General features: G+C 56.8%; 1 protein-coding gene across 1 annotated transcript in view; it reads right to left on the bottom strand.

Moving 5' to 3' along the window:
• The window catches only part of GLI2 (GLI family zinc finger 2), a 245,160-nt gene that overhangs the window by 15,060 nt on the left and 212,464 nt on the right, over nucleotides 1-17,636 (bottom strand). The window contains exons 6-9 of the mRNA XM_081814609.1: nucleotides 9,424-9,625; nucleotides 8,006-8,216; nucleotides 6,598-6,720; nucleotides 2,886-3,020 (exon numbers count right to left, since the gene is read on the bottom strand). Of these exons, the coding sequence (XP_081670735.1) occupies nucleotides 2,886-3,020; nucleotides 6,598-6,720; nucleotides 8,006-8,216; nucleotides 9,424-9,625 (671 nt within the window). The remainder of the gene's footprint in view (nucleotides 1-2,885; nucleotides 3,021-6,597; nucleotides 6,721-8,005; nucleotides 8,217-9,423; nucleotides 9,626-17,636) is intronic.

Here is a 17,636-nt window from a genome sequence, read left to right as displayed (position 1 = left end):
TATGGAGCAATGGGCCAAAGTTCCCTTTCTGTCAAAGGGAACAGAGCAAGCTGCCCTGGGTAGACCCTTTGGATTTTAGTCACTTGCTTTGATTATTTCACTGAAGGCTGCAGTACTCACTGGAGCAGGGGTATTACCAGCTCTGAGCTTAGGATGTGTGGATATGTGTGGGGCCTCCAGACTTTTATGTCCTTAGGCTTTGAGGTTGCTTATCTATCTGGGGGGAGTGAAAACAGGTGGTATTAGTCACTCACACAGTGGACTGAAAAAGTATACTGGACCTTGGGTATTTCCTCTCCCTCTAGGGCTTCTCTCTAAAGGCCACCGGGGAGCCTCCCTGTGCCCCATCAAGGTCCCATCCTTCCCCTTCCATCTCCCTCTTGGTTCAAGGTCGTGTCCTGTCTGTGTGCAGATCAGGCTGGGCTTGCTTCCCCCAAGGGGGACGGGAGGGTGGGACACTCAGGTCTTGGCTGCCTATTCTCTCCAGCCCCACCGCCTCTCTTCTCTCTGTTCTCCGCTCGTCTTCCCGCTTTCACCACCTCCCACCCACCACCACCTCCAACGCGGTAGCCATTCGCCCCTTGTGGATTTGAGCCCTTGAAATGTGGCTGGTCCCAACTGGGATGGGCTGTTTCCAAGGTGGACAATGAAAAAAAAAAAAAAAAGGATGTCAAATATCCCAATAATTCTGCTTTATATTGATTACACGTCAAAACGATCACCTTTCAGATATATTGGGTGACAGAAAATCTATTTTTCAAGTGAATTTCACCTGTTTCCTTTTACTCTTTTTAAAACATGTTCCCAGGTTAATGTCAAGTTACACGCGTGGTGGGCCCTTGTGGCTGGAGGTGTCTTTCTACTGGACGGTGCTGCTGTCGATCTTTGCAAGCTGCGGGGCTGTTGGAGAGCCCGACCCAGAGAGACAGCAAGCCGTCAGGCCCACACGCCCTGAGAAACAGGCCCAGCTGTCATGCATACAAATGTCAGTGTTGGAGTGAGTAAAATCTACAGCGCTTTGAACTTCCAGGGAAATCTTATCGTATTAGCCTCACTTTCCATTTTTAAAGCCTTTCAAATGATAAAAATGCTTCCTGACAATGCCTTTCATTTTTTTCTTATTGGTTTACTTAGCAACAAATTGTTAATAATCGACTGGGGGCTCCGGCTCGCCTGTGTGCCTGCCACCATCCATCTTCCCAGGGAGCAGAGAGAAAGACACAGCTGGGCCGAGGGCCTGGCTCTCTTCTCATAGGGGCCTTCTCATTCTGGGGCCAGGCAGCGGCACTCCCCTATGCCTGCAGGGACAGTCCTGGGCACAGGCAGAAGCCTGCAGCTAAAGCCTCCTGCCCCTGATGCCTTTTACTGGAGGAGTTCCCTCCCTGCTCTTGGCAGCCCGGCTCGCTCATCACCCAGCACACCTCTCGTGTCTGCATCTCCACCCTCTGGCCGGCCCCCTCCCGGCCCTGCGTGCTGTCCTCTCTCTCCTTTCATCTCATCTGATCCATCCTACAACTCGCAGCCCCCATGGCCCCTTCTCCATCTTGGACTCCTTCACCCAAAGACGTGGTACAGGTTGAAAAATTAGGCTCAATTTCCAGGAGGGATTAGAGCAGTCATGCTCCGCTGGTGCTGTGTCAACGGCAACAGGTTTGCTGGGAAATCCCAGTCTCCTACATGAGCATCGGTGGGGGGGATCCCCAGAGCAAAAGAAACCTCCAGTATTTGAGAGCAACTCTCATGACCGGAGGGAGTGGGTGGTGTCCTAACTGCTGAGTGCACAGGGCTGGGGAGAAGCGAGCTCCTTTGGGGTGGCTTCTGGATGGGAACAGTGTGTGTATCTACCCTACCCAGCGATCGAGTGCTAGTCTGGTGTGGGGCTCATCTTTGCAGACTCTCAGTCCCCAAGAATTGTGTGTGTGTTTGTGTGCGGGGGTAGGGGGTAGCTGGGAGGGTTATTCTTGAAGTCAATTTCTCTTCTGGATGCAGAAGAGATTCACTCAGGCTGGTGTGGGGAACAGGGAGGAGGAGGTGGGAGGGAACCACCACGCATGAAATGCCACCTACTACACGCTTACGTGGGCATTCCATCTATAACCGTCACACTCTCGCGAGGTAGGCTTCACCTGCCATTACAGAAGAAAAAAAGAACTGAGGCTCGCGGGGGTTAAGTGACTTGTTCGGAACCACTTGGCTAGCTGTGATGTAGCCAGCTTTGAAGCCTCTGCTCTTCCCACTGGGGTTACCCCCTCACTGCCGTCACGTGAATGCTGCTATAGAAGACTTCAGAGTGAAGACCAAGGGACATGACATGAAAGGCGCACCCAGGTCCCATGGCCTGTCAGCATCCAGGCACATTTAAGCAGCCCCCTCCTGATACGGTACCAACACCCCGTCGGCCCTTGTGTGTACTGGGTCTCTGGGAATGGTCTCCCAGAGGAAACTACTAATTCCTCCCTCCATGGGAGGAATTTCTTCAGGGTTTCAGGGTCAGGCTTGTTATGATCTTGCAGATGCTGGCTGGTTTAACTGGTCTTATTTCCCTCTTTGCTCTGGCTGCTAGGAAGCTCAAAAAAAGGATATTTATGTGACTTATAGTCCAGAGCACTTTGTTTTTAAAATACATTCTACTCCTGGCTTCATCTTATTGTTCCTTTCTCCTGAATTTTCCCATTTACTTATTTTTGTGTTAAATCTCTTAGGATGTATGCATTTGTAAGGGCCCTTTTAGAAGCAGGCGGGGCCCACATAAATAATTACGCCTCCCACTTGCAGAGGCTGTGGCCCAGGCATCTCCGGGAGCCACCTCGTCCAGGCCCTTCTCTCCAGCAGAGGGACTGGAAGCTCTGCCTGCCGGGGCAGGCAGCTAGGGCTCGGAGGCTTACATGCACTAGCTGTTCCTGCGTGTCGTACTCCTTGGTGCAGTCTTCCCAGTGGCAGTTGGTCTCGTAGATGATCACCTCGGCCTCCTGCTTACAGTCATCCCTGTCCAGGTCTTCCTTGAGCTCAGCCAGCTGTTCCTGGGGGGGGGGGCGGGGGAAGCAGAGCACACCCACGGTGAGCCACCTTCAGCCACCTGCCCCCGACCAAAGGTCACTATTGGCCCCAGGCAGTCTGTGCCGAGGGCCACACGCATGCATGCATGCACATGTGCACACACGTAAGGACACGTACACACGCACACGCACATGCACATGTATGCACTCAGCCGCTTTCCTCAGCTGCCTCCCTCCTTCCTCTCTCCCGCTGGCTTCTCATCACCAAAGTGTCCCATCACATCCTGGGTCAACTGACTTGGCAAGAAGAACAGGAGAAAAAAGGGCAGGGACTTTTGCTTCTTTGGTTTGGCTTCCTTCGGGGGGAAGCCGGGGTGGGCCCCAGGGGATCAGGGTGGGGGCGTTTTTATTTCGAGTGTGTACGAGGTCAGGTCCTGCGTGGAGGCAAGAGAACAGCCAACATGCATCTGGCCCGGCCTTCAGACAACTGACTCTCACCTGGTCCCCTCCTCCCAGGGACACACAGCACGCCCCGGGTCAGACTCAGGGTAGAGTGAACGTACTGCTGCAAATTCCCCCCACCGCTCCTCTTCCCCGCGACAGCCCTAAGATGTGTGGGCGTTTGTATTCGTGCACCACAGCTAGGAAAATGGGTTCAGGGAGAGGCCACCTTGCTCTCCGCAGAGCACATAGTGACTTCGTGACAGCCTAGATCTGCACTCTAGTCGCCCCATCACGATGGGGCCCACATGTGCCCAGTTCAAGGCGGCAGAGGGAAGGCCCCCAAGATAGGCCTTCCCCCGATCACAGGTGCCTGGAATTCCTTTCAGAGAGCACAAAGCCTGTCACTGTCAGAAGAGCCAGAGACTGAGCATCTGTCCCACAGGGAGCCCCACCCTAGCTGATGCTGACGCGGAGCTGGTCAGGGGCGGCCTCTTGGCAGGGGACACAGGGGGCGGGCTGCGAGTGGGGGGGAGAAAGGGAGGCACAGATGTGCCAGGCTGGGACGAAGGCCCAGTGAGGACCTCTACAGGATGTCAAGGACTCCCCAGTGTTCCGCTGGCTCATAGGCAGCTCAGAGCAAAGCCAGGCAGAGGCAGATGTTAGTTGCTTTCCATTTCACACTATCTACCAAACAGCAGGAATAGTCTGCCTTTCAGAAGAGGCCCCGGGGAAAACATTTACAGCTCAGACTAAGGGGGACAACCTCCCCCACAGTCAGGAGCCCCAGCCCCCACCTGCTCCAGAGACCACGAAGCGGAGGCTGCCGCTCGCCCATCAGCCTCATTACTACTGCTGAGTCCATTTCTGGGCGTGGGGAAATCGGCCTCCCGGCTCCTCCGGCTGGCTGCAGACTCAGGCCCCTGACCGACTGTCCGCTGGAACTGCAAAGGGCTCCTCTCAGAGGAGCTTCTGGTTGCTTCTCAGAGTGCTTTTCAATTAATGCCCTTGCCTTGAAAAGGCAAACGATGACATGTGGTTTCCTAAGTTCATGGGCAGGCGTGGGGTCCAACAAGGAAGGTGCAGGAGCGCCCCTGCCCAGGACCTTTAGCTATGGGAGGTCTGTGGGGTCGTGGCCTCCTACACCTGCTCTGCACGGTCAGAAAAACTGCAAACAGACTTCTTATTTCATAAGCCGCATGTCCTGCCCTTTCCCAAGAAGACTCTCGAACGAGCTGCCAGATGGACATGTGAGCGCAAGATGGCACAGGGGCCACGGGTACGCTCAGGCCTCCAGATGGAGCTGGGCATCATCCTTGCCCACGGTTTAGAGGGCTTAAGCAGAGTGGAGATTCATTATGCTGCACTGCCTGCCAAGGGGAAGCATCCACCTTGCAAATGAGCCAGGTCACTGAATCAGGACACTGAGCGACACGGTGACAACCTCTTGTGATAAACGGCTTTCCTTCCACGGACACGTTTGAGGAGCCAGGCCGGGCAGGAAGGAGGGCTTTGTGCTGCCTTTCTGAGTTAGAGGGGTAAGGCAGGGGTGCCCGGGGGCTCAGCGCTTGTCCTCGCCACTACAGCACGTTTATCTCCCCTGGATATGTGCCGTCCTCATCAATTTCAACGGCCCCCGATGATGGCCACCCTCATGGAAGCCATGCATCATGCCGAGATGCTTTGGCATCAGCAAGGGGAGAAAAATTTGTCACCAACTCCTCTGTTTGCCTGACAGTAACAGGACCCAATATTTCATAAAAATTAAGTGCCCAGAGCATGCCCGATGGTTTACAGTTTTGATAAAGGATGGTCTGGCAGATGTTGGGGAGACGGGGACAGGAGGTCCCCTGCATCCTTGGTGTCAAAGCTGGTGATTCTGGAGTAACAGATGGAGATCATGCCATGGTAAGAGGCCTGGGGGGAGGGAGGCTCACCGGTGGGTTCAGCACTTACACTAAGCCCTTCCCATGACAGGCCTTTGCTCCAAGAACAGGGCCTGTCTCTCTCTGCTGTCTCAGAGTGTCTGAGTAAGGGGCAGGATCTCCAAAGGGACCTACACAGGGGTTTCAGCCCCACAACAGACCAGTCCCGGGCTCTGGGTTGCTCCATTCCTCACCTTCCTGCCAAGAATCATCTTCCCTTCCTTCCCTCCTCACCATGCCACTCACTCCCTCAAATGTGCATTGAGTCATTAGAAAATATTATTTCGGGGCACCGGGGTGGCTCAATCGATCAGGTCATGATCTCTGGGTCATGATATCGAGACCCGCATCAGCCTCTGTGCTCTGCATGGGGTCTGCTTGAGATTCTCTCCCTCTCCCTCACTATCCGCCCCCCCCACCAGATGCACGTGCGTTCTCTCTCTCAGATAAATACATAAAATCTTAAAAAAAAAGAAAATATAATTTCATAGCGACTTGGCACCAGTCCCTGTACAAACCCTGGTGATGTGGAGCACTTCTCCCAAAGGCCACCCTCTCCAAAGCTTACAGTGCAGTGTAGGCACTAGGGTGGGCTCCGAGCAGGAGCCCAGGAGGATCAGGAAAGGGTGCAGTGGCAGTGAGGGGGATGGGGTGGGGGGTGGAATTCCAGGAAGAGGGAGCAACGGGACAGGGGCCATAACCATTCAGGGGCCACAAGCAAGCGAGTGTGACTGGGGCTTATGTGAGGTGCTGGGTGGAGATGGCTGCAGCCCCAGACATCCATCCACCCATCCACACATCCATCCATCCATCCATCCACCCACTCACCCATCGAATCCATCCATCCATCCATCCACCCACTCACCCATCCAATCCATCCATCCATCCATCCATCCATCCATCCATCCATCCACTCACCCATCCAATCCATCCATCCATTCATCCATCCATTCATCCATCTGTCCATCCTTCCATCCACTCACCCATCCAATCCATCCATCCATCCATCCAATCCATTCATCCATCCATTCTTTCACGTGACCCGTGTTTGATGAGCATGTGATATGTGGGGTGCTGGGGACACAGCTCTGGTCCTCCCTGAGCTCACGCTGTACCCGCCCACTCTGGTTCACTCATTCATGCAGGCAGCTGTCCATTCATCCATTTGCCACCAGGGCTGAGGTCCCAGGTCCGCTGATCCAGCTGGAGGGTGGCCAGGACAGCCAGCAGGTTACCTGCGTCAGGGTCAGTGGGGAGGCTGGCCGCAAGCCCTCGGCCTCTGTCTTGACCTTGCTGCGCTTATGAATGACGATGGGGTTGACGGTGCTGCTCACAGCCGACTCGCTGCTCGGCTTGTTCTGAAGGAGGAGTGTAGGAGAGCCCATCACACAGGGGCAGGGCGAGGACATGCCAAGTTCTGTTTGGGCTTTACTTCTGGGATCCTCCCCACATAGACTGGGCCAACATTGGTGTTTGAAGTTTCAGAAGCTGGCTCCCCGTACTTGGTCCTCTGGCCAGGGGCACAGCCAGGGAGAGTCCAGAGCTCGGCCTTCCAACCCCCCACCTCCATGGGAATGGAAAAGAAACTCTCTGGGAGATGCTGGGCACCATCACTCCTGTTCCAACAGCCTCAACTACTCAGCCCTCCGAAGCATGAGAGCAGGGGCAGCTCGGGGTCTGTGGAGAACAGGGCCTGGCCAGCCCAGGGAGCAGGAAAGGGAAGGGCCTAGTTCTTCGGGAGAAAGGGGCTAGAGCCATAGTGTCAGGTGGTGACAAGAGCTGACAGCCGCCGTCTGGGGGCAGGCCCCAGGAGGCCGCCTGAAGTCCTGGGGTGGAGAGAGAGGGCGTCCTGGAAGAGGGGCTTTTCTGGACAAGGTGGAGTCTTGCCTCCCTCCCAGCACGTGGTCACATCTGGGCTGTGCCCTGCCAGGTGGCTGGCCTGGACAATCCCTCCACCTCAAGAACGGTCATCGTGAATGCTAACCAGGATCCAGGTCTACGCAGGGCTCTGTGCACACAAGCTCATGTATGCGCACAATGAGCCAATTAGGCAGCAGGCCCCACTTGGCACATGCGTTAGCCCAGGCTGGAAGAACTTTCGGCGAGTCAGGGTCCAAAACACAGTAGGACTGATTCCAGAGCCTACGCCTCTCCGTTCTCCAATACTGTCTCTATAATTCCATTTCCTCATCTGCAAAATGGGGCTTCCCTCACCAAATACTAAAGGCACCCACTGTGTGCGGGCACCGTACCAGCAGGCCCTGCCACACCAAAGGCCTGCTGGAGAGGTCAGATAAGATGGTCTTTTGTAAACTTAAGCTCTAAGACTAAACTGTACAGAGTACTCTGTCTGCCAGCCTCCGACTTCTAGCCTCTCTCTGTCTACTCATCACATTGATTAGACAGGTGACTGCGGAACTTATCGGCTGGCTACTTGCCAAGGAAAGGTGAGGGTGTCAGGACCCAGCCCCGGCCTCCTGACCCGGCATCCAGCCCTTTTGATCCCATGGCCTCTGCCCAGCAGACATCCCACCAGCCGGACCTGTGCCCAGAGTCCTTCCACAAGTTCCTGGCGGGAGAGGGCAACGATCAGCCCTCGCGGGATCCCAAGAGCCCGGTGACCCACCCTGTGCACCCATCTACCTGGGTGCTGTGGCTTGGACAGTTACTGCTGCTGAGCTGCGTGGCCGTGGCGTTGAGAGAGGCGAGGGGCATGGGCTGCTGGGTCAGGAAGGTGGGCGAGGGCTGGATCAAGGGCGGAGTGTGTCCGAAGGCCGAGCCCAGGCCCCTCTGCTGGCTCAGGATCTGCTGGTAGGCCACCGGGTTGATGGGGTGGGGGAAGGTGAAGGCGGGGCTGCAAAGAAGAGCAGACAAGTCAGGGATGGAGGTGGCGGGCAGAGAGGACCCTGCCAAGGCCTGGGAGGGGAGTGTGGCTCACCTCACTGCCAGCAGGGCTTTGCCTTGCTCAAGAGCCAGCAGGGGCTCCCCATTGCCTGCCATCTCAGGCCTCCCCTTCTGTGCTCACCCCCGGGCCCTGCCCCATGATGCAGCCTTTGCTCCAGCACGCTGGCCCCCAGGAGGAGCCAGGCCTCTCATCCCCACACCCCGGCCCTTCACCGCTCTGACGCCTGAGAGGCACCCCTGCATCATGACTCCCGGACTATCTGAACCCCACTGGGCCCCTGAGGCCGGTCCTGATGCCCCCTTGTCCAGGAAAGGTGCCCTGGGGCCTCGGGCTCACATGGTCCCCTCTCTTCTTTCACTTCTACTGGGGTTCTAGGCCCCTTCCTATCGTCGGTGTATGGGCCACTCTTTCCAGAACAGGATACTAAGGAGTAAGGGTGACCTCCGACCCTAAGCCATACACGGGTGGTCTGTGGCTTCCTCCTTACTTTCTCCTGCATCACTCACTCTGGGGGCGGGAGAGGGGAGCCAGCTGCCACGGCGGGAGGACGCTCAAAGCAGCCTTACGGAGAGGCCCCTGTCACGAGAAATAAGGCTCCTGCCAACGGCCGTGTGAGCAAGCCACCTCGACGTGAGTTCAGTCAAGGTGGTTGGGTCTGAGTCCTAAAGCAGCCTTGGGCTGCGTGGTGGGGGTGGGGAGGATGGACACAAAGGCGAATGGTGTCCATGAGGTTTGGGTGTGCCATGCCGTGACCACAGCGGGAGGCCTGCGTCCAGCCAGAGACCTGGCGGCACCCAGGTCACTGTCATGCCTCGCGTGGTCCCCAGCGCCGGCCAACAGCCGTGGCTGCTCCACGACACCTGCTGAAATACTAAGAAAGCCACCTTTGGTTCCATGACGGAATCTTTCATGCCAGGCCCGCTAAGCGTCACTTTTCACACCAGAAAGCGTGCCTGGGGGCTGAAGGAGCACATGGAGCCAAACTCAAACGTCGGCCCATTTCAAAGTCCTCGTTACCGGTTTTGAATTCCTGAACCAGTTGCAAGTGCGCTGATTCACAAATGCAGCAACAGGTCCTGTCTTTCTCCTCGGGATGAAAGCGCGGCCCCTCCCCACGGGGCCCCCAGGCCGCCTCCCCCTGGCGGCCGGGGCTCACCTGAGGGTGCCTGCCGACAGGTGCCCGTAGGAGCCGCTGGCCGCTGAGCTGCTCCGGGAGTTGTTAATGTAGGCCACCAGCGAGTTGGGGGACGTCCGGATCATCCGCTGCAGGTCCAGGCTGGCGTCCGAGAGCGGGGAGATGGACAGCGCCCGCTTGCGGCTCAGGCGGGGCGTCACCCGTGGGCTGGAGAAACGTGACACTGTGGGGACAGCCAACCCCAGGCGTCACTGTGCTTGTAGGGGCATAGAATCGGGGGAGGGGATTGGGTGGTGGGGGGGACGGCGGGGAGAGCCTTTGAGGACGGTCTAATGAGAACCGCCGGGGGCTCTTGGGCAAGGGACCTAGCCTGTCTCAAACTCAGCTGGCTTCTCTGCAGGATGGGACGGATCCGCGCACGGTGTGGTGAGGCTGGGAGAAACGCAGGTCAGTGCTTGGGTGAGAGAATACGCTCACCGAACATAAATTAGCGCCTTCACTGTCAGTTTTGCAGAGAGCAGGGCGGGAGTCAGCAACGCCCAAGGTATGGCAGTAAAGTACACACACCATAAGCGTCGAGCAGCTCGGCGGCCTTTCACGAAGCGAACCCACCTGTGACACCAGCGCCAAATCAAGACACGGCGTGGCCGGCACCTTTCCAGACCCACCCCGAGGGCAGCCCCTGTCCGGGCTCCTGGAGCCGCCCGAGGCTTCGGGAACCTGTCACCTTCAGCACTGACGACGCGCAGGCATACCCCCCACCGCTTGCAGAAGCTCTCACCCCTCACCCATACAGAACTGCGAGAAGGGAGGACAGCCTGCCCTGCACGGGGCTGCCTTCATCCTGGGTCACACTCCCCTGCCAGGGCTCCAGACTGCTCCTTCACACAGTCCCCGTCCCCCGTCAGGGTTCTGGGTCTTTCCTCTGGACAAACAGTGGCCTAGAAATGGTCTGACAGCATCACGGGGCAACTCCCACGTGCGAGTTTCTGCTCTGTCCAGACGCTCCCTGAGCCCTGGTTTCTTCTCCGTGAAGGGATCTCCTGGTTCTGACCTCCGGGGCTGTGGTGAGGAGGAGAGTAGGTGACGTGTGTGAGCAGCACCTGCCCCACGGCAGGGGCGCCCAAATGCACGGCCATGGTCCTGCGTTTCTGGACACCTGGACTGACACCTCTTTCTGTGCCCCTTCAGTGGCCTCCTGGTTCCCTTTGGGCTGCCGGGGTTGTCCGGATACAGCTCTAGTAGCTGCCGGTGCTTGGCTGTTCCTAGGCTTGTGATGTCCTCCTTCTTCCCTTCTGTCTGTTCAGAACTGCTTGGACCCCGCAGGTCCCCCTCCTCCAGGGAGGCAGCAGGTTACCCTGGCTGCAGGGTTGGTGTGTTGGTGCCTTGTCCCCACAGTTGTGGGGACACCAAGGGCAGGGCTGATGGCCTGTGGATCTCTGACCTCCATCCCCAGTGCCGACCAGCCCGAGAAGGCTCAGGGCATGTTCAGCCTGTGTGAGTGCAGAGCCCGTAACTACCACCTGCAGAAGTTTCAGCAGAGCTCCGGCCCCACCACCTCATGCCCTAGCGCTCCCCCCCACCCCAACCCCTCCACTGCTGGGCCCTGGGGGAACCCATGCCCGGCGCTCCCCCAGCCGCTCACCCTTGGCTGGCAACCCCGGGAAGCCCCTTTCCTCGTGGGCCACAGGGATAAACACCCTCTGAGGCTGTGCAGAGGACAGATGAGGCCCCAGAATCTGTCTGAAAGGTAGCTCCAGGTCACTAGGGGTATCCTGCAGGGCTGAGCTCAGCGGGTTCCCACCACCCACACAGCAGAGCGGGAACCGGGGAACCCGGGAGTTGGCTTGACGCCTCCCATCCTCACCTCCTTCCTTCCCAAAGCTGCTGACAGGTCCCCTTTCTCCCACCCTCCCCCAACTCCTTCCAGCCCACCACTAACCCTGGTCATCCTTGAGCCCTTAGCTAATTGCTATGTGGATGGCACATGCCTCACTGCAGCCTGAGAGAGCTCTTTAATGTGTAAATCGAATCGTGTCCCTGTGCCCCCTTCTCCAGAGCTCCCCAGTGCTATTAGGAAAAAGGCCCAAATCCTCAGGGTGGCTTCTTGGCAGCGCTGTGGGTGTCCCCTGCCCACCTCTTCAGCTTCATCCTGCCCACGTCCCAGGCTCTGCGCCAGCCACATTCCAGCTTCCCCCTCAGGTCACCTGCCTCTCCACATGGGGCCTTTGCACATGCAGATTCCTCTGCCTGAAGTGCTCCTCCCTCTTCTCTGTGCTCAGACCTCAGGGGGTTACCACCTTCCCAGGGAAAGCATCCTGACATCCTCTGTTGGGAAGGTTCCCCCGCCCCAGTCCAAACAGGTGTCCATCGGCAAGCCTGCATCTGCTGGTGTGGTTTTCCGGTGGCTTCTGGCTCTCCCGCCTTCAGGCGCGAGGGACTGGCGTCCTTCCCCCCTCACTCCACATGGATGCACAGACAGCGGGCTCAGCGGTGAGCCCAAGTGCGAGATGGTGACGGCTGAGCCACCCGCACAGGCACGCTGTGGTGAGGGAGAGCAGAATCACAGCCACGGAGAGTCAATATTTATGGACCGCCTGGAAGGTGCTAGATGCTGTTCTAAGCGCTCAAGTGTATTAACTTGTTTATCTCTGAAGTATTAAATAGTGTAAAATTGCCCTAGAAGGAAGGGGCTGTTATTACTCTCATTTTACGAATGACAAAACAAGCGGCTTGCCCAAAGTCGTACAGCCAGGGGAAGTACAAAAATGGATTGGAGGTCAGGCAGTTGGCCGCCAGACCCCTCGGCACACCGCCTCTGCCCAGGGTGGGGAGGCGAGGCATCTTTCGGGGAAGGATGTCCTGGAGGGTTGGGGGCTGGGCTGGACAGACACACATACACACCATGTGGGGACACACAGCTGCGCTAGCCAGCCACACCAAACCCAACACTTAGTGATCGCATTGGAGCCCATGACTCAGCCTCCTGAGCCTCTCTTTGCCCATCTGTACAGTGGGGGCAGGGCAGCTTGGCTTGCTGGGTTATTGTGAGGACCACCCAGAGACCACGGAAGTGCCTAAAACCCAGCGGACCTTCTAAAGTGAAACTGAGAGTTCACGTAGCTTCTTTAGGGGCGAGGAGGATGGTTTCGATGGGCAGGGTGAGCCTAACGCTAATACTGCAGTAAAGGACAGCACGTCTAGAAAACACGATTGGGCCACATAGCAGCACACCCACCACTAAAGCATTCACTCATCTGTCCATTCACTTGGGCTCCTTTAGGCTTCTTTGTTCTTATTTATTGAGTTGACTCCTTGTCAATCCTTACTTCGAAGGAAAATCAAAGATGCAAACGTGAATCTTCCCAAAGATTCCTATTACTTACAGACTGAGTGGCAAATGGAGAAATATGAGGTGAGGGAAGATCTAACATCATATAAAGGAAGAAATACACTTGTCTGTGTAATACATTTTTTTAAAAAGATTTTGTGGCTAATATTTGGATTCCCACCCTCTCCTGTGCCCCTAACAAGAGGAAACAGGCCAAATCTGACAGTGATATTCATCTCTGTTATACCCACCCCTCAAGGGAAATATATTTATTAATGCACCTCTTCCCTTGATAAATTACTAAATAGAAAGAAAATCCTGGCACTCATTTCCTGTGGCTTCTCCGGTGATTTATGACTGGAGAAGGGCAGAGTCATGGCATCCATTCATCTGTGGATGAGTCTGTGCTGATTTCTGTCAGCCGCCAAGTGACCGGACACCAGCCGGCCTTCACCTGGGCAGACGCCGCCCGATACGACCCACTCCTGTTGCCGTTGGCATCTGGACCCTGTTTCATCCACTAGGTCTTTCTTTTGTTCGTTCGTGTGTTAGTTCATCCTCATCCTCCCATCAGCCCCCTGTCAGTGTTGAAAGCATGCCAGGCGTGGGGCTGGTTACTACAGAGGCTGCAAGCAGGGAGGACCCTCAGCCCTGGTCTTCTGTGAAGCTCACTGTCCAGGGGAGTGATAAAAGTAGTAGTCACAGTACTAGGCCACGTTCGCTAGGTGCCTGGGGTTGCCTTAGCTAGGTCCAGAGTGCCCAGGGACATTGCTGCTTTCCCGGGGGCAGCCGGGAAGGGCAGGAGATTTGAGAACAGGCCCTGGGCCCAGGCAGACCACGTTCTGACCCTGCCTGACTGCTCTGAACTGGACCTCCCTGAGCTGGTTCCTCACCTGGAAGATGGGCCCAAAGGACCCACCTCAGGTCCTTTGGTTAGTGCTATGGGCTAGTGAGCAGCATAACACCCAAACTCCAGGTGGACATCCTGAGGACCCAGGAACCAGGGCTGAGGGCAGCAGGAGGGATGCAAGGACCTGTCTCCACGGGGCCTGGTCAGCGCAGGTGTGACACCAGCGATGGAGAGAGCTGCGACCCAGCCCGACACCCCAGGAGCCTTTTCTGGGCCAGATGCTATCCTGAGCATGGGGCTGGGACACGCCTCCCCTGGGGACAGCAGGACCCAGCCTTGTGGCCTGACTCGTGGGCTCTGAATCCTCAACCGGAGCATTCCTGCATATCCCTGCCCCAACCACTATCTTCTGGACTCAGCTGAGGAAATGCTCTAAGGAAACCCAGCTAGAGGACCTTAACCTGCCTTACACTTAGCTGTCCACAGCCCCCTCACCCCGTCTTATGGGGAAAGTGAGAACACTTAGGCTTTGGAGCCCAGAGGCTGACCATTTCCTAGTTCTGTGATGCAGACAAAGAAACTTCGGGCGCAGGGCCTCAGGTTCCGCGCCTGTAGAGTGACTTCATAATGCTGATCTCTCAGGACTGTGAGTGCAGGCTCACCAGATGAGCCATACACACCAGTCAGCCTGGGCCTGCACCCACACGGCGGTCCTGCCCCTCTGGGCCCTGCAGCCTGCTCTCCTCTGCCTCAGTCTCCCTCCTGTCTGCAGGCTGGGCACGGCCTCCCTGCCCGACTGAGGCCTCCGACAGTCCCTCCACAGCTCCTCCTGCCTCTATGTGGTGTGATCAATGTAATTGGTTTCTGAAAACCCCCTTGGACCCACAGGCGGCATAAAGAACGGGCGTCAGAATGGAGGTGACATCCAAGTCAAATTAGTGTCAATATGACAATAAAATATACAGCTCGGAGGAAATATGGGCTGTAAACAGACAACATTTCAATCGGAAACATTTCAATCTTCTCAATGTGGTGGGAGGAGGAGGGGGTGGGGCTGCGGCAGCCACCATTCTGCTGTTAAATCACCAATATTCAACCGCATAAAACAAGAAGATTCCATTTTAAGGCCCTGGTGACAGCCAGTGAATCCCCCGCCCTCCAGAGAACCGGGAGGCAGAGTGATGGCCTTGGACTCCCTGACCGGTTACCCATTACCTCCCCGAGCAGCATCACTTCCCACTCTTCCTGCTATCAATCAGCCTCCTTTAAAAACAGGAGGCAGCGGGCCTTCATCGGCCACCAGGAGGCTGGGAAGCCCGCGGCAAGGGAGGGACACAGGAGATGCCCTGGCTCCCGCCCACGGCCCAGCCCCGTGCCCTGGGAGGAGGGCAGGGCTTGCATCTGCACTCCAGCTAGAGCCCCATCAGAGGCCTCTCTGTCCCCCTGACTCTCCCCCACCCCCGTGGGGGTTTTCCTCAACATAGGATGTGTACTCTACCCAGATGAGGTTATTTTAGGCCTGATGGAGACAGGGACGTGGATGCCTTCCTCATATATGATCAGGTTTCCCATATGAGAAAAAATATACCAATTCTATTTTAAGATCTATTTATTTAACCCCCAAAGGTGAGTGTATTAAAAATGTATCATTAAAGAATCGTGCTGATGGCACTTGGCTCAGGTAAAAACGGTGGTGGTGGTTTGTCAGCGAGCAGGCGGGGGACACCTGCCCTGGTGGGTGTGGACCCAGGCGGCCTTCCTGCACCTTCTCTGCAGGTCGCTCACATAGTCCGGCAGACCTGGCCTCCACGCCCCAGCTTGACATTCAAAGCCTCTGGAAAGTTCTCTCCTCTTGGAACATGAAGGGAAGGAGCTGAGAAAGGAGGCCAGGGTAGGTGGGGTGGCCTGGGGATGGATATTCTTTGTCCTGCCAAGGAGCACCCTGAGCGCACGACTTGGCACGCTATGCATCGCTGCGTCCCTAGCACCTAGAACCATGCCTGGCACATAGGATATGCTCAAGAAATACCTTCAGAATGAATGAGAGAGAGAGAAGGAGAAGAAACACACCGAGAGGGAAGGGTTAGTCTCAACTTCCCACACGCTGAGGCCCCCTACACCTGCACAGAGCTTACGTGTCATAGCCATGCTTATGGGAGGCTTCCTAAGATGAACACACATGTCCTCAGAGAGTCTCAGGACCCTTCCACAGGTGGGCTCTGAGCTTGCACAAGTCTCTCTGAGAGAGTCTGAGCAAAAAGAAACTCAATGGGAAGGTCTCTCCCCAGACCCCAGCAGATGGGACGAGCAGAAAGCACCGGAGCTGGTGGGTTCTCCCTGCTCCCCAGTTTATAGGAGGGGAGAGGCTGGGGACAGCCCAGAGGCAGGCCTGGGCTATGAGCACTGGAGTCTCTTTGGGATGCACGTGACCCCGCACATCCACGTGGGCATCAGAGCCAAACAGAAATGCCTAAAACATTTTTAAAAGCAGAAGCAAAGGTTCTGGTTGTAGTTCAAACTGGTTTGAAAAGAAAAACTGTATTAAGTAATGACACATACAGGATATCATGTTGGACTACTCTTGATTTGCTTGGATCGTAAGTGACTGGGACCAAAGGAAAAGAAGCATCCATTCCTGAAATCCTTCAGGGTTCAGAAAAATCCCCTAGCCCCACCCCATGCCTCAGCCTTCGAAACTGATCTGCCTGCTCGGGCCCACGGTGGACACTTCCCTCTGCACCCCGGAGCCAATCACGTTCCCAAGAGGAGAGGTGGAGAAAGGATGGTGGGTGGGTGTGATGAGTCCAATGTGAGCTGGACGCTCTCACGCCCACTGGTGAGCTCATCTCCCATTGCTCCGGCTCAGCCCCAGATGCTGCCAAATGCGGAGCGCCCCCGAGAACAAAGCGGCCGTGTTCCCAGCCACCTCCCCGGCTCCCTGCAAGCCGGCAGCTGCTTGCCTCAGCACAGTGTCTTCCCCAATCAGTTTGCATCTTTCCATCCTAGGGTTTTTTGTAAGTGTCACTCACTCAATCAGTCACTCTGCAAACACGGAGGTCTGCTCCTTGGCAGCCAAGTTCCAGGACGTGGAGGGCTCCCCGGTTTGTTAACAAGGCAGCAGCACCCAGCGGGACAAAAGGGCAGGAGCGCGAGCACTCGAGAGCGGATGCGGTTGAGCTGGGGCTGGATTTGGGTGCAGGGCTAAGCTGGGTAAGGCTGGAGGGAGCGGCATTGCAGGCAGAAGGTGCCCGGCCATTGTCCAGGTGGCTGCAGATGGAGCGGGGCGGTGGGAGGTGGTGTACAAGGCGGGGGAGACGAGGCTGGAGGGGAAGGCCACTTAAGCCACATTATAAAGCCTGAATCTTGCCCTGAGGGTGATGGAAGCCATGGGGGCGCAGAATGGCGGAGGGGATGCAAGATCCCTGCTAGGCAGCTTGGAGGCTGAAGGAGCCTGAGCTGAACAGCAGTGCAGGGAGGGCGGCAAATCACAGGAAGGTCGGGGGGTGGGGGGTTGACAAGTCAGATGTGGCAGACCTGGGGCTGGGACCAATGGGAGGCATGGGGCGGTGGCCAGGAGTCGTCGTGGCGCTGGGGTAAGCACGGGGTGGACAGAGACAAAAGTCGCACCGGACGGGAAGATACGGAAGAGGGAAAAGACTACTCGAGGAAAGAGAATGGAACGAGTACTGATGAGCGGCTACTGCGCGCCAGGCATTGAGCCAAGTGCATACGCGCGATCTTACTCAACAGCGTGTCTAGTTCAACCGGCACGCGGGGCTGGGAATCGCTGTCCAGACCCCATCCAGTGTCCCCACCACCTTGGGCCAGCTCCCACAGTGGGGACGCGTGCAGAGGCGTCACTGGCCTAGACGTGCCTGAGGCTCACTACCCAAACTCCCTTCCCACGGCCCCGCCTCGGGGCACCCCGCTCCGGCGCGGCTGCTCTGGGCTGAGCTGGAACGCATCTGGCCCTGCAGGCCCTCCCCTGAGGTCCCGGCTCTCAGGGCATCAGACGTGTTGTGCAGCGGGGTTTGAAACCCCAACTCACAGCCT

Source organism: Leptonychotes weddellii, chromosome 3 (genome assembly GCF_054177405.1).
Source record: "Leptonychotes weddellii isolate Sample4059 chromosome 3, ASM5417740v2, whole genome shotgun sequence".
In the NCBI taxonomy this organism is placed as follows: Eukaryota; Metazoa; Chordata; class Mammalia; order Carnivora; family Phocidae; genus Leptonychotes; species Leptonychotes weddellii.
The sequence above is the reverse complement of the archived record's forward strand: the minus strand, read 5'-3'. Positions and strand labels throughout refer to the sequence as shown.